General features: G+C 37.9%; 1 protein-coding gene across 1 annotated transcript; it reads right to left on the reverse strand.

Moving 5' to 3' along the window:
* Positions 1 to 905: 905 nt before the first annotated feature.
* On the reverse strand, positions 906 to 24,357 carry LOC132872286 (N-acylethanolamine-hydrolyzing acid amidase-like). The gene is made up of 11 exons (XM_060907030.1): positions 24,058 to 24,357; positions 14,099 to 14,263; positions 13,216 to 13,339; positions 12,913 to 13,003; positions 12,753 to 12,829; positions 12,418 to 12,590; positions 11,113 to 11,175; positions 10,953 to 11,019; positions 7,652 to 7,680; positions 1,729 to 1,795; positions 906 to 1,271 (listed from the first exon to the last, which is right to left on the reverse strand). The coding sequence occupies exons 1-11, from the start codon at positions 24,225 to 24,227 to the stop codon at positions 1,227 to 1,229; spliced, it is 1,071 nt and encodes a 356-aa protein (XP_060763013.1). The 5' UTR covers positions 24,228 to 24,357; the 3' UTR covers positions 906 to 1,226.
* Positions 24,358 to 24,791: the final 434 nt, after the last annotated feature.

The raw sequence follows: 24,791 nt of genomic DNA on the forward strand, positions 1-24,791 counted from the left end.
TTTTTCTGTTAGGAGCCACAGTAGAAGCAGGCTGAGAAGGTCAGCCCAGACTTCCCTATACCTGGTACCAAATTCCAGTTCCTCCTAGGGATCCCCATATGTTCCAAGGATAGAACCTCTCCAGCAGGTCCTGGGTCCAGTGGGATGTACAGTACCAGTCAAAAGTTTGGACACTCCATCTCATTCATGGGTTTTTTTGTATTTAGCCCATTTTCTACACTGTAGAACAATACTGAAGACATTAGAACTATGAACCAACATCTGGAACATTTATGGAATTATGTGGCTTAAAAAAAGGGTTTAAAAAAAAAGGAGTCTCATATTTTAGATTCTTCAAAGTAGCCAGTGTTTACCTTGTCACTTTACACACACTATTGGCATTATCTTAACCAGCTTCATGAGGTAGTCACCTGGAATGCTTTTCAATTAACAGCTGTGCCTCGTCAAAAGTTAATTAGTGCAATTTCTTGCCTTCTTAATGCATTTGAGATCAAACAGTAAATAATAAAAATACAGTAAATAGCCCTATTCCACAACTGTAGTAATCCATAGTATGTCAAGAACCACTCAACCAAGCAGACAAACGACAGCCATCATTACTTTAAGACATGAAATGACTTAATAAAAATAAAGAAAACCCATTGAATTAGAAGGTGTGTCCAAACTGTCCCTGATAATGGGATCTGACCAAAAGGCATCCTTCCTTGTAAGCTGCCTGAACCACCTTAACGGATTCCTCTCATCCAGTCTCTCCCAAATTGGAGAGCTTCTCACCACATCACAAGCTCATTGTTTCACTCACTATCCACAGCTCATGACCATTGTAAATAAAATTGTATGCCTTTATGTTAATGTATTTCAGCATTAGAGTAGATGGGAAAGGGTTTATATACACAAGGCAAAAGTAAATTGGTAAATTTATTAATCTTGTTGGTTGAGTGCACAAGTTAACATCATTACACACATGCAGACTCCAAATTTAAGACATATCTAAAAGGTAAGCCCATGTGATGAACATTATGTTACCGCAATTTAACATGTACAAGTATATAAAAATTTACAATCATAAACAATTATAAAATCTATTATTGCAGAGAGGTCAGTGACCCGTTACCACAGAATTAAATATACAGTAAAAATTTGTATTAAAATTGTCTCATTTGAAATATCATGTGAGATGCAATGTTGTATGTGATTTTGAAACTACTGTAAGTTTGGTGAAGGTTTTAGTTTCTACCGTCGACCTTTGTCAAAAAGGACTCTCCACATGTCTGTGAACAGAGAGAAAATTGGGGCAAAATGATGAATAAACATTTACCCTAGTTTTGATTTGGCAATGTCATTAAAAATAGCTAATGCAACCATGAAAACAGTCATAAGACCGTTTGGAGAAATGGTGGTGACTTTCAGTTTATTTATATATTTTTATATCAACATAATCAAATGATCACTGACTCATGGGGGGGGGGGGGGGGGGGGGGGAGTCTTGCTGTTTTGACATTTGAGACACGGGAGTACCCACTGCTACTGCATAGCAAATATACTGCAAATTCACAAACTAACAAGATTTTCATTCCACTTTTATGGAAAACAAACTAGAAGGGCATAATGTCATGATAATTTGTAAGAAGAAACAAGCCAAAGGTCAAAAAACAAGCCAAGCCAATATGCACTATGTTAATTATTAACTACATGGAGTATGTATGGTGCACTGCTGTGTGTTTATACCTCTCTAACCACGGTTCTGTACACCTCTGGGGCAGCTGCACTCATCACAGTCGTGTAGACCGTTATCCTGATCACCAGGTGAACAGTGAAATTAGAGAACAGTGATTTATTACAGGTTTTTTTTTTGTGAAATACAAGGACTAAGCACAATTGGAAAGCATTCATGTACAGTACTGTGCAAGAAAGTCTTAGGAACATATAAAGAAATGCTGTAGACCAAAAATGGCTTTAAAAAAAAATGTTTCAACATTAAAAAAACCCCCCAAAAACCCCACAACTATAAAAACAGCAGTAAGCCATAACAAACAGTCAATATTTGGTGTGAGATGACCTTTTTCTTAAAAAAAATTTTTTATATATATATATATATATATATATATATATATATATATATATATATATATAAAATTCAGGTCTCAGGTACAACTAGTCCAGTTTTATAAGGAACTGAGCTGTAGGTTTTACTGAGCAGCTTACAGAAGCAGCTACAGTTTTTCTGGACACTGTCACACTTTACTTCTTAAATTTTGCACCAAAACCCAGTAGCCTTCATTATGTTTTCTTTTTTAACCCTTTGATGCAAAACATATGCACACCCCTTCTAATGCACAACATGGGTCAAAAGTGACCCGCATTCATTTTCCAGGTTATTTCATGCTGACTGAGTTTTTCTTTGCTCTTTTGAAATCAATTTATTTTATGATGGAATATTCCAAGTATTCTTTAAATATCTTGTTTTTAATTACCACAAATCATTAATTTAATTTCTTTCCTACTTTATGAACAAAAACACATATTACTACACATGGGTCATCCAAGTGTGATTTAAAATTAAATGTCTTAATACTATAATAATAATTTGTTTCAAGTAATTACTTTAGCAGTGAATGGGGCCAGTTATTTATTTATTAACTATGTAGTTAGCTAAGCCAACTACAATAAAATTAGCTAACTAAAGTAGAATGTCAACAGCTAGATAGCTAATAGTAATTACTTGTAACTTTCTGACAAGTAATCTACTCACGCTCAAGGTAACCTAAACATAATCCATTTTTTTCTAAGGTAATGTTAGAACAATTGAAAAACATTACTTACATGTATTAGATGGGCAAAAGGGCGCTGTGCTGAGCTGTGAAATGTCTGACACAAGCACAATTCACAGTTCCCACCAAACGCTGGAGTAAATGCATGCGGGTCGTTTCTGACCCATGTGTGTAAACTTGATGTAGAATTACAAAAGCTGTGCTTGTTCATAACTTAAGAAAGGAAAAATAAAAATGATGATTTGTGCTAAACAAAAACAAGATATTTACTGCATATTTGGAAAAGTAAATGACAAAATGAATTTCAAAAGTATATCATAGAAACACTCAGCCATACATGAAATAACCTGGAAAATGAATGCAGGGCGTTTTTGACCCATGTTGTGCATTAGAAGGGGAGTGATACAAAAAGGGTTTTTATTCAAAAAGTAAGAAAGGAAAAAATAAAATAAGGATGTATGATGATCAAAAACAAGTTAATTGAGGAATACCTTGAATACTGAATGATGGAATTAATTTATTGCAAAGATATTTATTTTTTTTATTTTTTATTTAACCCTTGTTTAACCAGGAAAGGTCCCATTGAGCCACAATGGCTCTTCTGCCAGGGAGACCTGGCCAAGAATAGCAGGCAGATATTAATACAAAGACAAGGACAAAAACAAGACACTAAATAAAACTAAAAAAAAAAAACCAGAAATTTAAAAAAAAAAAAAAAAAAAAAAAAAAAAAAACACATGGGACGTACACCAAATACACAACTGACAATGCAGCCAGGAATAATTAAAAACAAAAGACAAGAGAAAACAAGACGCACATAGAAGGTAAAACAAAAACTGAACAGCAATAAAATGATAAGTGAAAACATGGGCACCCTATTTAAAAGCAATGGCAGTTCTCTATAAAAGTTGATTGTAAAAGATTTTTAAAAACACTGACAGAGGGAAGTGTCTCTAGGTGAAGTGTACTCTGTAGTTCATTCCACATATATGGTGCATAGTATGAAAATGATGTCTTGCCAAGTTCAGTTCTTATTGAGGGTACAGTCAATAGTAACTTATTTGTTGACCTTGTACTGTATACACTTGTGTGAAAAGAAAGCAGAGTCGAAATGTATTGAGGTAAGTTACCCAGTAGCGCTTTTAAAATAAAAATAAGAAAGTGAAATTTCCTTCTAAGAGAAAGAGAAGACCATTGTACCATTTCATGCAACAAGCAACGATGAACTCTATTTCCAGTCCCTGTGATAAAACGCAAGGCAGAATTATATACAACATCCAGGTTTTTTTAGCAGTACTAGTGAGGAATGCATATAAATGATATCACCATAATCTAACACGGATAAGAAAGTACTCTCTACCAACCTTTTTCTTGCTTTGTAAGGAAAACACTTTCTTTGTCTAAAATAAAATCCTAATTTAGGCCTGAGTTTCTTTAAGAGGCTTTCAATATGTGTACTAAAAGACAATTTATCATCTAGCCATATTCCTAAGTATTTATAGGAAGAGACTTTTTCTAACTGCATTCCATTTGTGGTAATAATAGAGCTATTACAGGGTGTGTGAGCGCGTGTGAAAACCATGAATTTAGTTTAGCATTTAGAACCAACCTAAGTCCCACAAGAGAATTTTGTATCTGGTTAAAAGCAGACTGTAAGTAGTTCACAGCTTCCTGTACTGATGATGCGGAAGTGTACACTACTGTGTCATCTGCATAGAGATGTACCTTTGTGGGACTTAGACCCCTACCCAGGTTATTTATATATATATATATAGAAAACAAAATGGACCCCAGAATTGATCCTTGAGGCACACCCATTTTTAGCTCTAGAGAGGATGAGGTGCAGTTATCAATGATCACACGCTGCGTTCTACCACTCAGACAGTTAGAGAACCAGTTAATAACAGAGGGGCTGAAACCTATATCTTTTAATCTTTGTAAAAGAAGGTCATGACAAACAGTGTCAAATGCCTTAGACAAATCAATGAATAGAGCAGCACATGATTTTTTGTTGTCTAAAGCAGTAATGATATCATTCATCACTGATGCTACTGCGGTTATAGTACTGTGCCCTTGCCTAAAACCAGACTGCATGGGGCTTAAAACGCTATGTTTAGTTAGGTATTTTTTTTTATTTGTTCATTTATAAGTGACTCAAATAACTTAGCCATGACAGATAGTCTGGATATGGGACGGTAATTGTCTAAATTAGTAGGCTCACCACCCTTTAATAGTGGGAGGACAAGAGCAGATTTCCAAGACTTTGGAATAGAGCCACTGCTCAAACTGAGATTTAAAATAGCAGCAATAGGATCAGCTATCAATCTTGCCGCCAGTTTGAGAAAGTAGGGCTCAATCTGATCAGAACCAGCGGATTTTTTGCAATTTAAATGTATAAGTGCTTTTTCTACCTCACAAGCAGATATGTAAGTAAAGTTAAAAACATCCAAAGAACTAGAAGACTCTAAGGATTCACTATCCACCCTGGGGGGTGGGAGGATCGCCTGTGTAACAATTCCTGCATTTATAAAATGTTTATTAAAAACCTCTACTAAATTTTCTTTACCCCTCACTTCTCCTAGTTCTGTTATAACAGCTTCAGGTGTGGCGGGGGGTGGGATATCCCCTGATGTAGATTTGACTAGTTTCCAGAACGTTTTGGGATCATTTAGGTTTTCTTGTATTAAGTTTAAGTAGTGCTCACTTTTTGTATTTTTTATTAATCTAGTACATCTATTTCATATAGCCCTGTAAGTTAACCAGTGCTTCTCATCATTAAACCTTTTGGCTTTAGCCCATGCCTCGTTTCTTTCTCTAATGGCTACTGCAAGAGCGTCGTTGAACCAGGGGTTATCCCTACCCTTCACTCTATGTCTGCGAAGAGGTGCATATTTATTAATTATAGATAGAAATGTGCTTTTAAAATAATCCCATGCCAATTCAACATCATCCATGCAGCATACTCTATTTAAGTCACTTTGGTAGATGTCATGCAAAAAAGCCTGCTCATCAAAACGTTTATAATTTCTTTTAAAAATAAATCGCGGTTTCACTTTAATTGCTTTACAGTTTCTTACACAGACGACGGCACAGTGATCACTGATGTCATTGGAGAAAACGCCCACAGCAGGGTACTTATATGGGGCATTTGTAAGAATAACGTCTATTAGTGTAGATTTGTCCATTTTTTTCAGATTGAGGCGTGTTGGTGATTGAACCAGTTGTGTTAGATGCAACGCGTCGCACAAGTCCCTTAATGTAGAGGTAGATAACCAGTCCCAATTTAAGTCTCCTAAAACAACATACTCGTTCTGAAGTTTCCGTAGAAAATCTGTCAGTAGAGTGGTCGCCTCAGCCACAGCCGAAGGTGGGCGGTAACAGCCGACCACTGTCAGATGTGCGTTGTTGGAGAGGTTTACTTTGATGGCACACAGCTCAAAACATTTAGGTTTAGTCATTGTTTCAAGACAACAACAGTCCAAAGATGCTTTGGCATAAATAGCAACTCCTCCCCCTTTATGCATTCGGTCTGACCTAAAGAGATTATATCCATCGATATGGAGCATATTGTTTGAAATTGACGGTTTAAGCCAAGTCTCAGAGATAACCATAATGTCACTTTCTGTCAACTTCGCCCACAGGCGAATTTCATCAATTTTATTTACCAGACTACGAGCGTTTACGTGAAAAAAAAACGCAAGCCACTGCTGGTTTTTAGTTCGTGAGGGTTCATGAGTTCAATTCGCTCTGGTCCCGGATTGGGGTGAATGTTACCTGAGAGAAATAGGAAAATACTATAGAAGATATAATAGATATAGAAGATAAAAACCTCAGCCGGGTCACTTTTGACCCATGTTTTGCATCAAAGGGTTAAATCTGAAAAATGCTCTCTTATGTAATGTGCTGCTCAGATGCAAACATTTTTTTCCCTGTAACATTTCATTTTGTGCTGGAAAATGAACATTTGTACTCTAAAATGTTTTTGGACTGACTCGATAATGTAGAAGTCATAAAATAGAAATCTGTAACCAAGTTTATATGAAAAAAAAAAAGGGTGCCCAAGACTTGCACAGTACTGTATATCTAAATATATACATGTTTAGCAAAAAAAAAAAAAAAAGATTACCTGAATAGATCAAATACAAAAATCCCTTCAAGTGTATTGAAATAAGATCAACTACTAGACAGATGTGATGATTTAGCACAATACTCAAAAGATTTGAACAATAAGTTCAAAGTAAGTTTGAATGGAGAATATGAAGTAGGGCAAAGATCTGTCCGAGTGGTTAAGCCTGACAGGGCCTAGTCATGTTCAGTTCCTTATTACTGCAGTTAGTTGTTAATACCACATGCCTTCAAAAAGGGATATGAGGTAAATCTGCTCAACTTTAATAGGGGAAGTAAAATTACAAACAGAAAAGAAGAAACCTTTGTCACATGCACACTTCAAGCACAGTGAGATTCATCCTCTGCATTTAACCCAGCTGAAGCAGTGAACACACGCGCACACACCCAGAGCAGTGGGCAGCCACACTACAGTGCCCAGGGAGCAGTCAGGGGTTAGGTGCCTTGCTCAAGGGCACTTCAGCCCAAGGCTGCCCCACGTTAACCTAACTGCATGTCTTTGGACTGTGGGGGAAACCGGATCACCCAGAGGAAACCCATGCAGACACAGGGAGAACATGCAAACTCCACACAGAAAGGCCCGTCGGCCACTGGGCTCGAACTCAGAACCTTCTTGCTGTGAGGCGACAGTGCTAACCACTACGCTGCCCAAATACAACCCCTTGCTCTGGCCCAACAGTAAAAGGCTGTGTGAGCAACAATCTGACACTGAATTAAAGATCCACAAATACAATCATATATAACACTGTTCTCACCCGTTGCACACCGGGACCACTGATAAAACCTGAAAGAAAAGACCAAAACTGCAATTAAAAGGCTGATGACACGAACATGACTCTATGCAATTTCTTAAATAAACTATACAACATGGCAAACATGTTAGGTTTCTGTTATAATTACGTGAAAAGAAGCTGTTGTTACGCAAATATCCAACTTTTAATTGCACAGCGCAAGAAAACTGGGTCTGTGGCTCGCGGCCATGTTGTGACGTCAGCGGGAGAACACGCTGCGGTTCACTGGCTGTTCTACTCAGACATCCTATGGTTCTACTCAATGGAAATGGCGCATGAAAACGCCGGTGAACTCTCTAGTGCTAGCTCTTCCTCTTCTGGGAGTCTAGAATTGTGTTGATCTCTTCCAAATAGAATCTATGATAGTCTACCCTCTTTACCCTTTGCCTCTCGTTGCTAGGCGGCAGTTACATGAAAGCCGCAAGCTTTCACAAGCAAATACATGACTGATATCACGCTGACTTTATGATTACATTTATGATTATCATGTAGAATCTATAGCTCTACGTACCTTTATCTTATGTCGTTTCACAACACATGTTCTGACAGGAGGACTGTCTTTGGATCCGGCATAGCTACTAGTAGACCCCCTCTGGAATACTGGCAGTGTTGCCAGATTGGGATTCTTCCCTCCCAGTTGAGCGGTTTCAAGTGCATTTTGGTGGGTTTTGAACATATTTTGGGCTGGAAAACGTCAGCAGTATCTGTTGCCAGATACTGCTGACGTTTTCCAGCCCAAAATATGTTCAAAACCCACCAAAATGCACTTGAAACCACTCAACTGGGCGGGAAAAATCCCAATCTGGCAACACTGTGTAGGCACTGCTGATGGTAGTAATACACGTTTGTGATGAACTGAACACCCAAGAGATTCTTTTAAGCTGGGAAGGGTGTCAAAACAATCCAAATCGAAGTGTTCAGAGCACAGGACGGATGTTGATGAGGGCTCCCACTTGTCACGAGTGCACCTGACTTGCTTCACCCACTTCGCATGCAGCTCGGGATCTCTGGGAAACTTGAATAAACTTACCCCATTCCTTGTAGGTTTTGGAGCAAAAGCCGGCAACACAACGCGAAGGCATAATAACTTATATATATATATATATATATATATATATATATATATATATATATATATATATATATATATATATATAAAATAAAAATACTAATAATGACAAACTGAACACCTGTCGCATCAACAACAAACTGGTAAGTTAGGAGGAAGGTTCTTTCACTGACGTCATATAGCTCCTCCTCCTCTTTCATCTCCTGGGTGCTGCAGCCCCGTCAAATTTGTCCAAATAGCCGTGTTTATCATCATAACTTGTAAAATAGGCGCCTTCGTGAATTAATATATGGATCATCGGGAATTACTTTTTATGTTATAAAACATCGCCAAAGATGTCAAAAATGTGTCATCAGCACTTTAAGTCACATATAGCAAGTTATAGCATGCTACAAAACACATATGCTATAAAATACCCAACATCTAGGAGAGTTAAATAAGTGCTTTACATTTAGATTAAAGCATGTAATGTAACAGAGACATGTTTGTTATTCCAAAGCAGTTGTTAATGTATACAGGATTATATGAATTGCATCTATCCAGCCATCTATTATCCATAACCGTTTATCCTGTGCAGGGTCGCAGGCAAGCTGGAGCCTATCCCAGCTGACTATGGTTGAGAGGCAAGGTACACCCTGGACAAGTTACCAGATCATCACAGGGCTGACACATAGCCAAACAACCATTCACACTCACATTCACACCTACGGTCAATTGCTGGGTTTCAGTCACGTGACTTTTCTTAGCGGTTTTACCGGAATTGAAATAGCTGGTGGTCTAAACAGCTGCCATAGTGCAAACAACTAGCAATAACTTTAGAGTATGCTCGTAATCTAGAAGCCACTGCTGGCTTTAGATATATTCAGAAGATTGCTATGTGCAATGGAATCGACCCCTACAGTCTGGGGAAAAAAGGATGTCATACAATCTGGAAAACTACCCTTCAGTCGAGTTCCCAGACATCTCGAACCATCTGGTGTTGCACACGTCCTTCTACACCGCAAAACAGATGAAAGCGTGGAATAGTATGGAGGCTTACAACTTTTTTGTATGTGGCTGGGTAAAGGTCCTCAGTATCAAGTCACTGCCCAATGAATCCTGTATTGTTTTTGCCCGTGTAAGTATGTTTTTTTTAAAAAGCTTTTTGTTTGCGTCTTTACAACGAAGCACTGCAAGTTGAAGTGTAAACAAACAGTTGGCTTGATTCTCACTTGTGTTGGCTCTTATCTCTCAGGTAAATCATTCACAAAGATCATCAGAAACCCCTTTAAAGGCCTGGATCTTAGTTAAACAAGACGGAGAAGTGATCACAGCGCATTGTAACTGTACGGCTGGGGAAGAATTTTGTTGTGACCTTCATGCATATGGACTTTGTGAGGAGGAAACATAGAAACAGCTGGGGACTTTAGCGCTTCGTGACTAAAAAAAAGTACCGTAAAATAACGACACATAGCAAGAAAAGTACTAGGAAAACACTAAGGCCATAGCTGAGAGGGATATACAAACCTTTCACCAAGTGATCACTGCAAACTCGAGCATGCTTTGACTCGGCTCCCTTCAATTTCAGTGAGAGGTTCAAAAGCCACCTTTCTTGACATTTTTTTGTGAAATCCTGTGTTCGTTCACCCTTTTTTATTAGTTCACAGGGAACCCTGAAGAAACTTATCAGTTTCATGGTTTGATCGATTCAAACAACCTAAAACAATACAAGTGTAAGGTATTTTTCATGCGAGCAATGCACCTTCTTCATACAAATGTTTTGTCAACTGAGCTTTGGTAGACCACCAGCTAAAGTTTTGAATAACTAATGAGGCGGATGTGACGTCAAGTGAAACCCAGCAATTTAGAGCCACCAATTAGCCTAACCTGCATGTCTTTGGACTGTGGGGGGAAACCGGAGCACCTGGATGAAACCCATGCAGACACAGGGAGAACATGCAAACTCCACACAGAAAGGCCCCTGTTGGCCGCTGGGCTCAAACCCAGAACCTTCTTGCTGTGAGGCGACAGTGCTAATCACTACACCACCGTGCCACCCATTGTATAAATTGCAATGAATCAAAATTTACAGAAAAAAACAAACAAACAGGAGTGAAGTTGGATGTGAGAGACGGTGGTGGTGTTATTTATATTGAATGGGACTAATATACAACTGTATTACTGACAATCGATAATGAAATAGATTTAGCTGTTTACCTGATAAAGAGAATGTAAGTTGATGTTATTTTGACCTGTAGCGTTCAATGCTTTTTTAGCCACTTCTCTAAACCAGAAAAGAAAGCATAAGCAGATACACTAGGATAATAGAAGAGAATATTATTGAAATAATTTATAATAAAACAAGTGAAACACACACCTTCTAGTGTCTTGTTTGGGTGGGGGCAGCCAGTGATCGTAGTTTGTCTCAACCCTGTACCAGCTACAAAAATTAATTCAAATATAAAATGAAATAGTTCTGTTGAGTCCTAACTTATATTGATGACAAAAAGTTACAGTAAAGTAAAAAAATTGTACCATTTTCATGGGTTCTGATCTGATCAACTAATGCTGCCCTGTGTTTATCCCAGGACTCTTATTCAGTATGTTGATACTGAACATCCTTTCAACAGACTTTACTTACTATTATTTGACTTTAATTTTGAATGCCTCCCCATCTTTACTTCTGAGAGACTCAGCCTCTCTGGGATGCTCTTTTTGTATCCAATCTTTTTGTTACTGACTAATTTTGCCAATTAGCCTAATTATTATTATTTATTTTTAGCATTACACAACTTTTCCAGTTTTTTGTTGCCCCTGTCCCAACTTTTTGAAACATGAGCATATATTAAAAAAAAAATAAATAAATAATAATAATTCTCAGTTTCAACATTTGATATGTTGCCATTATATATATATATATATATATATATATATATATATATATATATATATATATTCAGTAAGATATAGGGTTTCCATGATTTGCAAATTATCACATCTCAACTCATTATCTCTAGCCGCTTTATCCTGTTCTACAGGGTCGCAGGCAAGCTGGAGCCTATCCCAGCTGACTACGGGCAAAAGGCGGGGTACACCCTGGACAAGTCGCCAGGTCATCACAGGGCTGACACAGACAACCATTCACACTCACATTCACACCTACGGTCAATTTAGAGTCACCAGTTAACCTAACCTGCATGTCTTTGGACTGTGGGGGAAACCGGAGCACCCGGAGGAAACCCACGCGGACACGGGGAGAACATGCAAACTCCGCACAGAAAGGCCCTCGCCAGCCACGGGGCTCGAACCCGGACCTTCTTGCTGTGAGGCGACAGCGCTAACCACTACACCACCGTGCCGCCCCAAATTATCACATTCGTTTTTTAATTATGTTTTACACAGCATCCCAACTTTTTTGGAATTGGGGTTGTATCTCTACAACTATGTAGAGATACAACCCCAATTCTGTATGTAGAGATACAACCCCAATTCTCTACAACTATGTAGACATACAACCCCAATTCCAAAAAAAGTTGGGATGCTGTGTAAAACGTAATTAAAAACAGAATGTGATAATTTGCAAATCATGGAAACCCTATGTTTTATTCGTATTATATTTAACCCTATATTTAAGCTTAAGGCAAGGTGTAAAAAGAATAAATGAAGATCAGTTGATTCTTACTTTCCATAGAGCGTATCCAATGGCCAAAGGTCTGCAGGGCCATTCCTGTCTCTGGTGATGACCACACCCTCTCCTGGATAAACACCACCCACAATGTAATACACATCACTGATGATGGGTATTTTAGACAACTGTATGACTGCATTCAGGAAGTCTGAGGCCTCCTCAAGAGTCTGGAAAACACACACACACACACACATGACCACAAATGAATCCAAGTATCTATGAGAAGTAGGAAAATCAGTTCAATTTAATTTTGTGTAAAATAGTCATTGGATGTGCAAGTTTAAAACTAATCTGATTAGCTTTAAAGTAGCTGTGCTATTAGGTTTTACCTCTCTCACTAGCCAGCTAACAGGAGAATTCTTTAACAGGACAGCTGAAATGATATTGTCCCACCAGTGGCCCTTATCTGTGAAGAGAATATCCATTGGTAATTTGAATGGATGTAAAATTGCTGCAGGTGAAAAGACTTCAGGAAGTGGACTAACTAACTTCGCTCATTCCCAGTCACAGTGAACTTGTTTTTACTTTGCCCAGTCCATAACCCGACATAACCAGCAAAAGATGTGCCCCTATAGGCCACCTAGAACAGATACAGCAATACAATTAGTGTTCAGTTACAGCTAATTTTTCTCTCTTTTATAAGAATTCATTTCACATCATGGCACTGTGATCTGATTTAGTCACTTTGATAACTGCATTTAAACATGCAAAACACATTGAAGGAAGATGCCTTTCAAGACAAATAATGTATTTTTAATACAAAAACAGGAAGGCTGTAAAAAGTCATGTTACGTCTCCATTTTTGATGAATAGAACATCAATCGTAAGATTCTTGAGCACTTCATGGGGGTAGTCCAAGTTTCGACCGTGATAGATTTTTCCTTTGGTGTCTTGAGCCACAATACTCGTGCAGAACCTATAAGAGATGGACAAAAACATGAGAATCAGTAGTATGTGCTTGAAAGACAAACCATATATTGTAAACTGGCCTCTGCTGGTATACTATGCCCAAAAAAAACCCAACCTGAAATATGATAGCAACTGTCAAATAATCCACTGTCCAATGCTAGCAAAATGATTCATTCATTCCCATAGTTTGGGTCGATGTGAATTTCTTACAATCCAACTTTTTTTTTTTTAAGTGGTTAATGAAGATGAATTAAACATAATAATTCACTTCAAATCCAATGAAAGGTCTATAACTCCAGGTCCACCATCATAGAGGTGGGGATTCAGGCAATTCATCGACTTGTGAAATAGGTCTACTGATCAAAATATTCATTTTCAGTAACTGCTATATACTGGCTGCAGTGGATTTGGAGCCTATCCTGGGAAGCATGTGCATGAAATATCTTTGTTAAAAACATAGGCACTGTAGTATTATATACTGCCATTCTGATTACTCATACATACCTAATAAATTATATCTAGCCCACATTCATGTAAACCTTCAGTGTTGCACTGAAGGCTCATTTGAGTCCTATGACTTTAGAGCAAATGAAGTCGATACAGTAATGTGACCAATAATTTTGCACCCACCACAAACAGTAAAACTGATATTCTGCAAATGCATCCCTGACCTATTCATAATTTAACGTTGCCATCTCATGTATAAATACTTAGACACACCATTGTTATGCTATAAACAAACTGCATGAGCAACAGATTTACATACGCAGAAACTTCATAGGCAAAGTTGAGCAAGATGATGTCGGAGATGTCACTGCCATATAAAGCTGCCAAGCCTCTGATCTCAGTAGCGTAGGGCTGAGGGATAAACTGCTCCAGAGCTCTCACCACAGGTTTGATAGCCTGGTGAACCCATGCCGGAACCGTAGAACTAAAAAAGTTCAGCAAAAGATAAGGCAAAACGGTTGTTCATTTAAGGTGAGACACTACAGGTATGAGAAAACAGGTCATTTCAACAAATTTTTCTCTGAAGAGTGTGTCTTCACAATGAAATAAATATTTTAATTCTATCATCCTCCTCCTCAAAAGATTAGATTTAAAAAAAAAAAAAAAAAAAAAAAAATGCACATTTACACATTTAATTAGATGAAGCCTTTTTTTTGGCGGCACGGTGGTGTAGTGGTTAGCGCTGTCGCCTCACAGCAAGAAGGTCCGGGTTTGAGCCCTGTGGCCGACGAGGATTTTTTTGCTCCTCCTACTCAAGCGAGTAGGACACTTCTTTGCTTTGCTCCTGCTTGATCTTTATTTTACTTTACTTTCTCATCTAATTTCCACTATTTTTTCATTTTATTTTTCATCTTTATAAGATAAGTTAGCTTTTAAAACAAAATGCCAGGGGGCAAAAAATCCAGGAGATCCTGCAGAAAATGCACAGAACTAGAACAGAGGATTTCTATCCTGGAATCAAAGATTGATGCTCTGACAAAGACGGACGAATTAAGAGCGATATCTCAGGAAAGGAGTACAGAAACAGTGGCTGAGAATGCAGAGAATGCACCCCGACGGCATTGCAGATCGAGTGGATGAATTCATCGATCTAACAGGGCAAAATGTGAGTACAGAAAACTGGCACATGATGGGTGGCAGACCCAAAAATAAAAACAGAAGAGTAATTACCTCAACACCAGCTCGTTCTGATACTATGCATGACAGCCATGCTATTAGAAATAGAGCTAGGTCTACAAATTACAATAGGATTTACAATCCTATGGAAAATCCACAGCCCATAAGGCTTCAGAACAAATTTGAATGCCTCAGGGATGTGGAAGCGGAATTTTCAGGCGGACAAACACATCGTAAAAAGAGATCGCACCAAAACCGAAGAGCTGTGGGAGGAGGCAAAAAGCAGCTCATAACACCACCTGATCCCACAACCCTTGTTCTTGGTGATTCCACTGTAAGACATTTAAAAGGACATGGGATGATTATTTGCTGCCTTCCAAATGCATCCATCTCTCACACCAAAGACAGCATTTTGAAGCTCATGTCCGAGCATAAAACTATCAAACGTATTGTTGTGCATGTGGGAGCAAATGATGTTTTCAGAGAACAGCTGTTTGTCCAAGATGATTTCAGAAAACTTTTTTTCTGATCTCTATAAGACTGGAATACAATTTTTTATCAGTGGCCCACTCCCTGCAAGGGGAAGCTTTGCATTTACTCAACTCTTCAGTCTTGACACCTGGCTTGGAAAAACTTGTTTTTCATCTGGTATGAACTTCATAGACAATTTTAACCTTTTCTGGAATTGCAGAGAATTCTTCAAGCCAAATAGCACTGAACTCAGCTGGATTGGGACCAAAGTCTTAGCAGATCATTATAGACTTGCAATTTTCTCTCAGCCAACATTGAGGAAAACAGTTGATAAGATGTCGCAGACTGACCTAGTTACCTCTGCAAAGCCAAAACAATCATCTATGCAAGTCTTCACCAAGGACACACAGCCATCTGGGGCAGACTGCCAAGAACCATCTGGGGCAGACTACCAAGGACATCAACAATCACACGGAGAATGTGAGCATGCGATTTTATCATGCGATTCCATCCAGATTGAGGACCTGACTAGAGATAATCATGTCAAGGCTGCATCATCCACATCTCGACCCCATGCAAGTATCACAGAGACTATCAGGGAGACAGTCACCACAGAGACAGTCATGGAGACACTTACAAAGACCTCACCAAAGTCTCGCTCTTCTGATTTTATTGTACCATCTCCGTCTCCCCCTTGCATGGATTTCCCTAATAGTATGCAGAGACTGCTGCCAATGGCTACACTCTTTTTCCAGCCCAAATCTGTCACGACAAGCAGTGTACCCAGTTCATCAAAAATTAACCAACAGACTGAACTGTGTTTGCCCAGGACTTTCAGCTGGCTACCAATCTTTTTCACCATCTAAAAAGATACATGACATCTCCAATTCTTTCACCGTCAAACCAAATGGAACATGGGTCAATGACGGATAAGGATTTTCAACTTGCAAATTTTAAAATATAAAAAATATTAATTTCTATTGAGAATGTTCAAATATTTACAATGTCAGGTATCCATAAATCTATTTTTTAGTGTTTATGTACATGAATTGGCTACAACCTTAAAAAATGTCATGTGGTGCGACCGAGAATAACCTCAAAATTGTTTTATTTTCCAAAACATGGTTTGGATATTAATCTAAGTTCTGAGTAGTATGATGTGTATAGAAACAACCCATTGACATTTATTTTGACTTTTAATGCATACTGTTATTTTCTTTTGATGTCCAATATGGCAGTCACCTGCTTGCGTCTAATTAAAACAAGACTTTTCCTTATAAAATGTACAAAATGAAGAAAAAAAAAAAATACCTGAAGAGCAACATCCACCCAAGTAAACTTTGTCAGTTATTAAAATTCCAGCCATAGAAGTGAAATGCCATATTCTTATTTTGAGAAAATTACTGCTATTTTTGGTCGTGCCATATGATGCATGGTCGCACCAAATGACAGGAAATCCTCATATTGGCAAAACAAATAGCAATAAATTAGTAACAGATAAAGTTCAGGCAACATGTATGATTAAATCAAATTTTATCGTCTTTTAACACTCAGTGAAAATGAAAATTTAATCTTTTTTTCCATTTCATGTCTACTTCTTTTCACAACATTGTCATTTCAGTTTTCACTTTTTCTCATTCACAACAGTGCACAACAAGTCTACAACATGTGCAAAGTTTTTGTCTCCATTAGTTGATGTCACCCGCTCCCATTGTTCCCAGGATGTAGTCTCACAGTTGTCTGTCTCCGGGAAGACGATTTCATCAAAGCAGCATTCGGGACACACACGATCCATACATGCTTTGTTTTTGGGGTCACACACAATCATTCCCACTAACTCCGAGACACTGGTTGTCTTCAGCAGCCCTGTCTTTGCTAGTTTGTTCGCCAACAGTCGGCTGTTCTCATGTTCTGAACATGCACATGTATCTCGGTCCCGTAACTTTGGCTCTGTAATGTAAAAGGGCCTGTGTCGGGTAAACTGTCTGTAAGACATGGACAGGTGCTGTTCTACCTCTGTTTGATACTGTGTGTGGAGCTCTTTGAGAGGCTTTGTCAGGACTCTTCTTTGTACTCTTTGTTTATTTTTCGTGATTGTGTCTTTTTTTCCCCAGGTAGAAGGCAACTGTTTTCATCTCTCAGCAAAAACTGTATAACAGCTTGCTTTCTCTCAACTGACAGTCTCTTCTGACCCTTTTGTTTGACCTTTCCACTTCTCACTTTCCTTTGCATTTCCATCATTCTCATCTCACGCTTTCTACTTTCATTTTTCATTTTTTGCATTTCCATCAGCGTTTTCCTGAGATGCAAGACTTGCTTTTTAAGCATTATCTTCTCCCGCTGCAATTTTTTGCAAAATTTCTGGCCTGACTTATCCCTTCTCTCATCTCTCACTGGTGTGGACAACACTGGTGGACTAAAATCGTCATTCAATATTGGGTCCACTAGATTCACATTTCCAGATGGGTCGGGAGCTACAGCTACATTAAGGAGAGCTGGTGGAATGCTCTCCATAGATGGCGGGGTGAGGTCTAATACTGCTGGGTCAGAGTTGACCTGCTCCCTATGGCAGGCAGTCTTTATTTTGCTGGACAGTGGCATCTGATTGAAAAAAAAAAAACATTAAAATATTATATATATATATATATATATATATATATATATATATATATATATATATATATTAAAAAAATAGGAAATATATGTTATCGCAGTGACAAGATCTCACTTACTTATGTTTTTTCTAATTATACTATGAAATATGAATTATAACTTGTTGTTCCTGGAATACACAAGAAATACTCAAAAATGGGAAAAACACATTTTACAATCAATCAATCCTTTGTTTGTATTAATCATGAAAATAACTTTTGAAGCACAATAAATGTAACTCTTCAATGTATAAAAGTAATTAAAAGTATCCTGCAATGGTCGCACCACATGATATTGGTCGCACCAAATGATGTTTTCTAGATTCAGTGAAAATTTACAGACATAGCATTAGCCACTGTAACGAAACTAGCTGGTTTCTGACAGAAGGTCACCTTGAACTATATTATCAAAATATACATTTGTAAATAAAACTTTATTATAGTTTTCTTTTTGGGGTCATACCGCATGACATCCAAATATGGCAACAGCATCACAGCACTTAAAATCATTACTTTTAGAAATGTATGAAAGAGGGATGGGCAATTCCATGTAAATGTCAACCTCACCATGCAAAAATAAAGCAACAGGTAATACATCAAAACCACTCCCAGAGATATCACCTAGGCCTGTATTTTACAGATGTGAATAAGTTGAACCAATTTGTAACCAACCTAATATGTCACTGTCAGTCTTTCTTTCTTATAATGTAAAACCCAAGCTAAAATCAACTTTGATCATGTACAATTCTATATTATTGCCACAAGCCACAGAAATGTATGCTAAAATCCACAAAACAGCAAAACAATAGCCATCCTAAATATTATTTAAGAACTTTGATAGTTTTAGCTGATATTTAGAGAGTTTTTCAAAGGGTTATGGTGGTTAAATTGCTGATTTTCTAAACATATGCCATGTCTATTTCAGACGCGTCACATCCATAACGGAATTTCGTCACATCCATAACGCTGACTTTTCCTTCCGAAACTCTGCATGAAATACAAAATATTTTAAACAAAGATTTTTTTAATATTCACCTTGGACCCCTCTATCAAATGGATATCTCCATTTCAACATTAGGTTTACGATTTCACAGAGTTTGATAAAAATGTACAGTCACCCAAGAAAAGTGATACTTTTTCTGTCACATCCATAACGCATCTTTTATTGGCATTTTCTGGCATGCCCTAGATGTACTATGGGAATTGTTCTTGTTCTATCACTTCTCCAGTATGGTACAGCCTTAAAATATGCAACACCTGTTTAAATACTGGGAGACAATAAAACATGCACTGAGTCATTTGTTGCCATTTTGAGTTCAAGTGTCACGTCCATAACGCTGGAATTGCTCGGTTACAGACCTGCCTGTTGATTCCATGTGTCCTTTGCCTATTGATGAATGATGCAACTTCATGTCTTTCACTTGGATTTAAAATAAAAAAGTCCCAAAATGGTCATTTCTTGATGGTCGCACCACATGATATTTGGAAAAATAGACAGGCTCGGACATTTGTTTGTATATTATGGGGGAAATATATATTCAAGAAAGCTGAAATTTCATGTGGGACTACAAAACACTTCAGAAAATATGCCAAAAAAGAAAGACAATAAATTTGATTAGATTTAGAGTAATTTTTAAAAAGTTTAAAAATCAGCAGTTAAGGTCAGACGGTCGCACCACATGACTTTTTAACACTGAGGACAAAAAATTGCATGCTAACTAATTATTTCTGAAAAAAAGATTTAGTTCCATGGAGGTGACATGTACTACATATATGTGGTAAATTATTATGAAATTTAAACACTTTTTAACTGAAGAAATTGCAGTTGGACTGAAAATATAGGCGTCATGTCATTGACCCACATACAGAAAGTCTTGTATGATGTGCTGTGGGTCCCTGCATTGGGTGTAGTTTTGAAAACAAGCTGGGACCCAGTATGCCTATGTCATTCTCTATTCCTGTGTTGATAAGAAATAGAAAACATAGAGCATATTTAACCCAGGGGGTAAACCAGTCTAGTCTCCTTCCTGTTTCAAAACAATATCAGAATGCCCAAGCGGATATTACTTCTAGACTTTCTGTAAAGCTAGCTCTTCTGAACGTTAGATCACTTTCAAACAAGTCATTTTTAATGATCTTATCTGCAAACACAATCTTGATTTTTTGCTTCTAACTGAAACTTGGCTGGATCAAGCAAATAGTGCTACCACCCTTATTGAAGCAGCTCCCCCAAATTTTAATTTTATTAATGTTACCCGACAGGGGAAAGGTGGAGGGATCGCAAATATATTCAAAGCCTCTTTTCAATGTAAACAATCCTCACTTGGTGATTTTACATCCTTTGAACACTTATGTGCACTTGTTACATGCTCTCCTAACATATTGTTATTAACTATTTGCAGGCTTCCGAGACATTCAGCCAAAGTTTTTCTGGAAGAGTTTGGTGAACTGTTGTCAGTCATTTGCTTAGAGTTTGACTGTCTTATTATATCTGGGGATTTTAACTTGCATGTAGATAATTCTGAAAACACTTATACCAGAGAACTACTTGCACTTATTGACAACTTCAACCTAGTACAACATGTACAGGGGCTGACCCACTCTCGTGGTCATACTCTTGACCTCGTCATCACAAAGGGTCTTACTGTTTCTACTACGGCTGTTGACCTGGCCTTATCTGATCATTTTTGTGTTTTCTCTGATGTTTCTATGTCCCCTCACATTCAGAACAGCTCAACGACTATGGGTAGGAAAGTTATAAACGACAACACGTGTTCTCTTTGAGCAAGCTCTCTCTCGGATCTCAACCAAAATGTCAGACTCTGTAGATGACTTACTGGAAATTTTTAATTTAAATAATGACCCAAATTATGGATGATATTGCTCCATTCAAAATCAAAAAAGTCAATGACAAAGAGAGAATGTAGAAAGACTGAAAGAAAATGGCGCAAATCTAAACTTCACATCCATTATCAAATCCATAAAGAGATGCTTTGTAAATATAATTATGAAATTCGTAAAGCAAGACAGTCTTTCTTCTCCAACATCATAAACAGGAATATGAACAATGCCCATGTGCTATTTTCAACAGTAGAGAAGCTAACTAATCCCCCACCACAATTGGCACCTGAACTTCTCTCAGTTAATAAATGCAATGAGTTTGCATCCTACTTCAAAGGTAAAATTGATAAAATACGGCAGAATATTGCTCATAATATATCTCAGTTGCAAATAATTGAAAAACTGCAATCACCAGTGACACAAACAGATAACTTCAACACAATGTCAGAATTTTGTTTGATTATGAGACTCTTGAGAAAAAAAAAAAAAAAAAAAAAACTGTACAAAATCTCAGTTCCTCAACATCTGAATTGGACATTCTGCCCACCAACTTTAAGTCTGTTCTTCATCTTATAATTACAGATGTGCTTCAAATCATAAATACATCCCTAGAGACTGGCATTGTTCCCATGTCCCTGAAAAAAGCCGTTGTAAAGCCGCTACTTAAAAAGAATAATCTGGATGCTTCAGTATTAAACAACTACAGGCCAATATCAAATCTACCATTCATCGGGAAAATCCTTGAAATTGTCTTCAATCAATTAACTGCCTTCTTGAGGTCAAACAGCTGTTTTGATAACTTTCAGTCAGGATTTTGTGCCAATCATAGCACTGAAACAGCGCTGATTAAAGTTATAAATGACATACGTCTTAATACTGATGCAGGCAAAACATCGGTCCTGGTGTTACTGGACCTCAGTGCAGCTTTTGATACTGTTGATCACAACATACTGCTATATCAACTTGAACACTGGGTTGGGTTGACTGGTAAAGTTATCAATTGGTTAAAATCATACTTAAAAGATAGAAGCTTCTTTGTTACCATGGGAAATTGTACAACATCAATGTCCTTGACCTGTGGTGTCCCCCAGGGGTCGATTCTTGGACCATTACTATTCAACCTTTATATGCTCCCACTTGGACAAATTATCAAGAACAACTCAATTTTGTATCACTGCTATGCAGATGACACCCAAATTTATTTTGCTTTATCATCTAATGATTATGCCCCCCCTTGAATGTCTCTACCAGTGTATCGACCAAATCAACAACTGGATGCCACAAAATTTTCTTCAGCTGAACACAGATAAAACAGAAGTAATTCTATTTGGGAAAAAAGATGAAAGACTCAGGATTACCGCTATTCTTGACACAAAGGGGATTAAAACAAAAGATATGGTTAAAAACCTTGGTGTTTTCATTGACAGCGAGCTAAACTTTGACAGTCACATGAAAGCAATCACTAAATCGGCATTTTATCACCTAAAAAACAATTCCAAACTAAGAGGACTTGTGTCAAAAAATGATCTGGAAAAACTTATACATGCCTTCATCTCTAGTAGGGTTGACTACTGCAATGGCCTTTTCACAGGCCTGCCAAAAAAGACCGTCAAACGACTTCAGGTGATTCAAAATGCAGCAGCTAGGGTTCTCACACGAACAAAAAGAACAGAGCACATTACTCCAATTTTAAGGTCCCTTCACTGGCTTCCAGTAAGCTACAGAACTGACTTTAAAGCATTGCTGCTGGTGTACAAATCTTTAAATGGTACAGGGCCCAATTACCTCTCTGATATGTTGCAGCGGCCTAACCCAATCAGATCTACCAGATCGCAGCAGAAAAATTTACTGTTAAAACAAAGTGTGGTGAAGCAGCTTTTAGCTACTATGCAGCACAGCTATGGAACCAACTGCCAGAGGACATTAAAAATGCTCCTGCTGTTGGCAGCTTCAAATCTAGACTAAAGACCAAGCTGTTTTTGTCTTTAATCAGTGCTGTTTCAGTGCTGTGATTGGCATGAAATCCTAACTGAAAGTTATCAAAACAGCTGTTGGATATCAAGAAAGCAGTTAATTGATCGAAGACAATTTTTTCAAGGATTTTCCCGATGAATGTTAGATTTGATATTGGCCTGTAGTTATTCAATACTGAAGCATCCAGATTATTCTTTTTAAGTAGGGGCTTTTTTGTAAAATCACCAAGTGAGGACTGTTTACACTGAAAAGAGGCTTTGAATATATTTGCGATCCGTCCACCTTTCCCATGTTGGGTAGCACTCATGAAATTAAAATTTGGGGGAGCTGCTTCAATAAAGGTAGTAGCACTCTTTGCTTGATCCAGCCATGTTTCAGTTAGAAGCAAAAAAATCAAGATTGTGTTTGCAAATAAGATTAATTAAAAATGACTTGTTTGAAAGTGATCTAACGTTCAGAAGAGCTAGCTTTACAGAAAGTCTAGAAGTAATATCCGCTTGGGCATTCTGATATTGTTTTGAAACAGGAAGGAGACTAGACTGGTTTACCCCCTGGGTTAAATATGCTCTATGTTTTCTATTTCTTATCAACACAGGAATAGAGAATGGCATAGGCATAGAAGCAGCTTTGGAACCAAAAGGTGACTGGTTTGATTCCCTGGACCAACATGAATGGCTGAAGTGCCCTTGAGAAAGGCGTCTATTACCCCCAATTGGTCCTCAGGCTGCTCTGGGTATGTTGTATGTCGCTCTGGATAAGAGCAGCTGCTAAATAAATTCCTGTAATGTAAATGTTCCAGTACAAAAAGTACTATCAAGAATATTAGCTGGCAAAAAGTGATGTTTATTGTTTTAAAATATTATCCTATTCACCTGTAGTGTCCAGAGAGCTTGCTCTTTCTACCAGCTCTAAATGAGATTTAAAAAAAAATCTGCCTTTATACACCTCTGTCTATGAAAAACAGAGCAAAAACAAATCTAGATGCATACTACAGAATAGTACAATGATCATAACATGTTAATGTGACTATTATTATTAGAGGTTTTGAGGGGCTTTTAGTGTCTTATAAAGCAAAAAGTTTTGCAAAAGTTAAAAACTAAAGCCAGACTGGTTACAGATGAAGAGCTCAAAGGTTTAAAACATGACCAACAAGCGATTCACTCACTCGATCACCTGAGCTGCTGCTTTCTGTAAGAAATCTCTACTGAAGAACTTTTTAAGCGGCAACCATCTGATCTCTGGAGCCTGATCCAGACTGATGTTCACCACCGGAGGGGAAAAGTTCGCACCGCACACTGTCAGCGTGAACAACAGCCACAAAACCCCTGACTGCATGATCCAAAGCCCAAACCTTCTCTTGTCTTCACGCCGTGGTTTCCAGCGGTTTAAGTGCCAGTGAGTACAAACCGCTAGTTGTGTTTATGTTGACAAAACTTCCGGGTCCACTCTAATATGACAGAGAGAAGGCGTGTCTTTGAAAGCGTGGGCGTGTCTTTGAGACGCGCTGAGTGGGAGGGCCATACACAAGACTATTATTAGGTTTCAGTCACGTGACTTTTCTTAGCTCTTTCACTTCCGGTAAAACTGCTGGTGTTCAAGCAAACCAAAATGGCTGCCGTAGTGCAAAAAACTAGAGATAATTTATCAGAGTATGCTTGTAATTTAGAAGCCACTTCTTGCTTTAGCTACATTCAGAAGATTGCTATAATCAGAATGTGAATTTGGGCGTGTTTTTATTCCATATTTGGTCATCTTCAAGTAGGAAAGAAAGAAAGAAAGCACAACTTTATTCATCACACACTTGTGAAATTCCTCTCTGCAATTAACCCATCTGAAGCAGTGAACACACACACATACCCAGAGCAGTGGGCAGCCATGCTAACAGCACACGGGGAGCAG

This window comes from Neoarius graeffei, chromosome 24 (genome assembly GCF_027579695.1).
Source record: "Neoarius graeffei isolate fNeoGra1 chromosome 24, fNeoGra1.pri, whole genome shotgun sequence".
Classification (NCBI taxonomy): Eukaryota; Metazoa; Chordata; class Actinopteri; order Siluriformes; family Ariidae; genus Neoarius; species Neoarius graeffei.

Bases quoted from the DNA above. Each gene is read 5' to 3' on its own strand.
- LOC132872286 (XM_060907030.1), bottom strand. From the start codon at position 24,227: ATGCAGTCAGGGGTTTTGTGGCTGTTGTTCACGCTGACAGTGTGCGGT. The intron at 12,591-12,752 runs GTAAAACCTAAT...TGTGTTTTCCAG, and splicing joins TTAGCTGGCTAGTGAGAGAG to ACTCTTGAGGAGGCCTCAGA. The intron at 11,176-12,417 runs GTAAGAATCAAC...TAATTTTTGTAG, and splicing joins TTGGATACGCTCTATGGAAA to CTGGTACAGGGTTGAGACAA.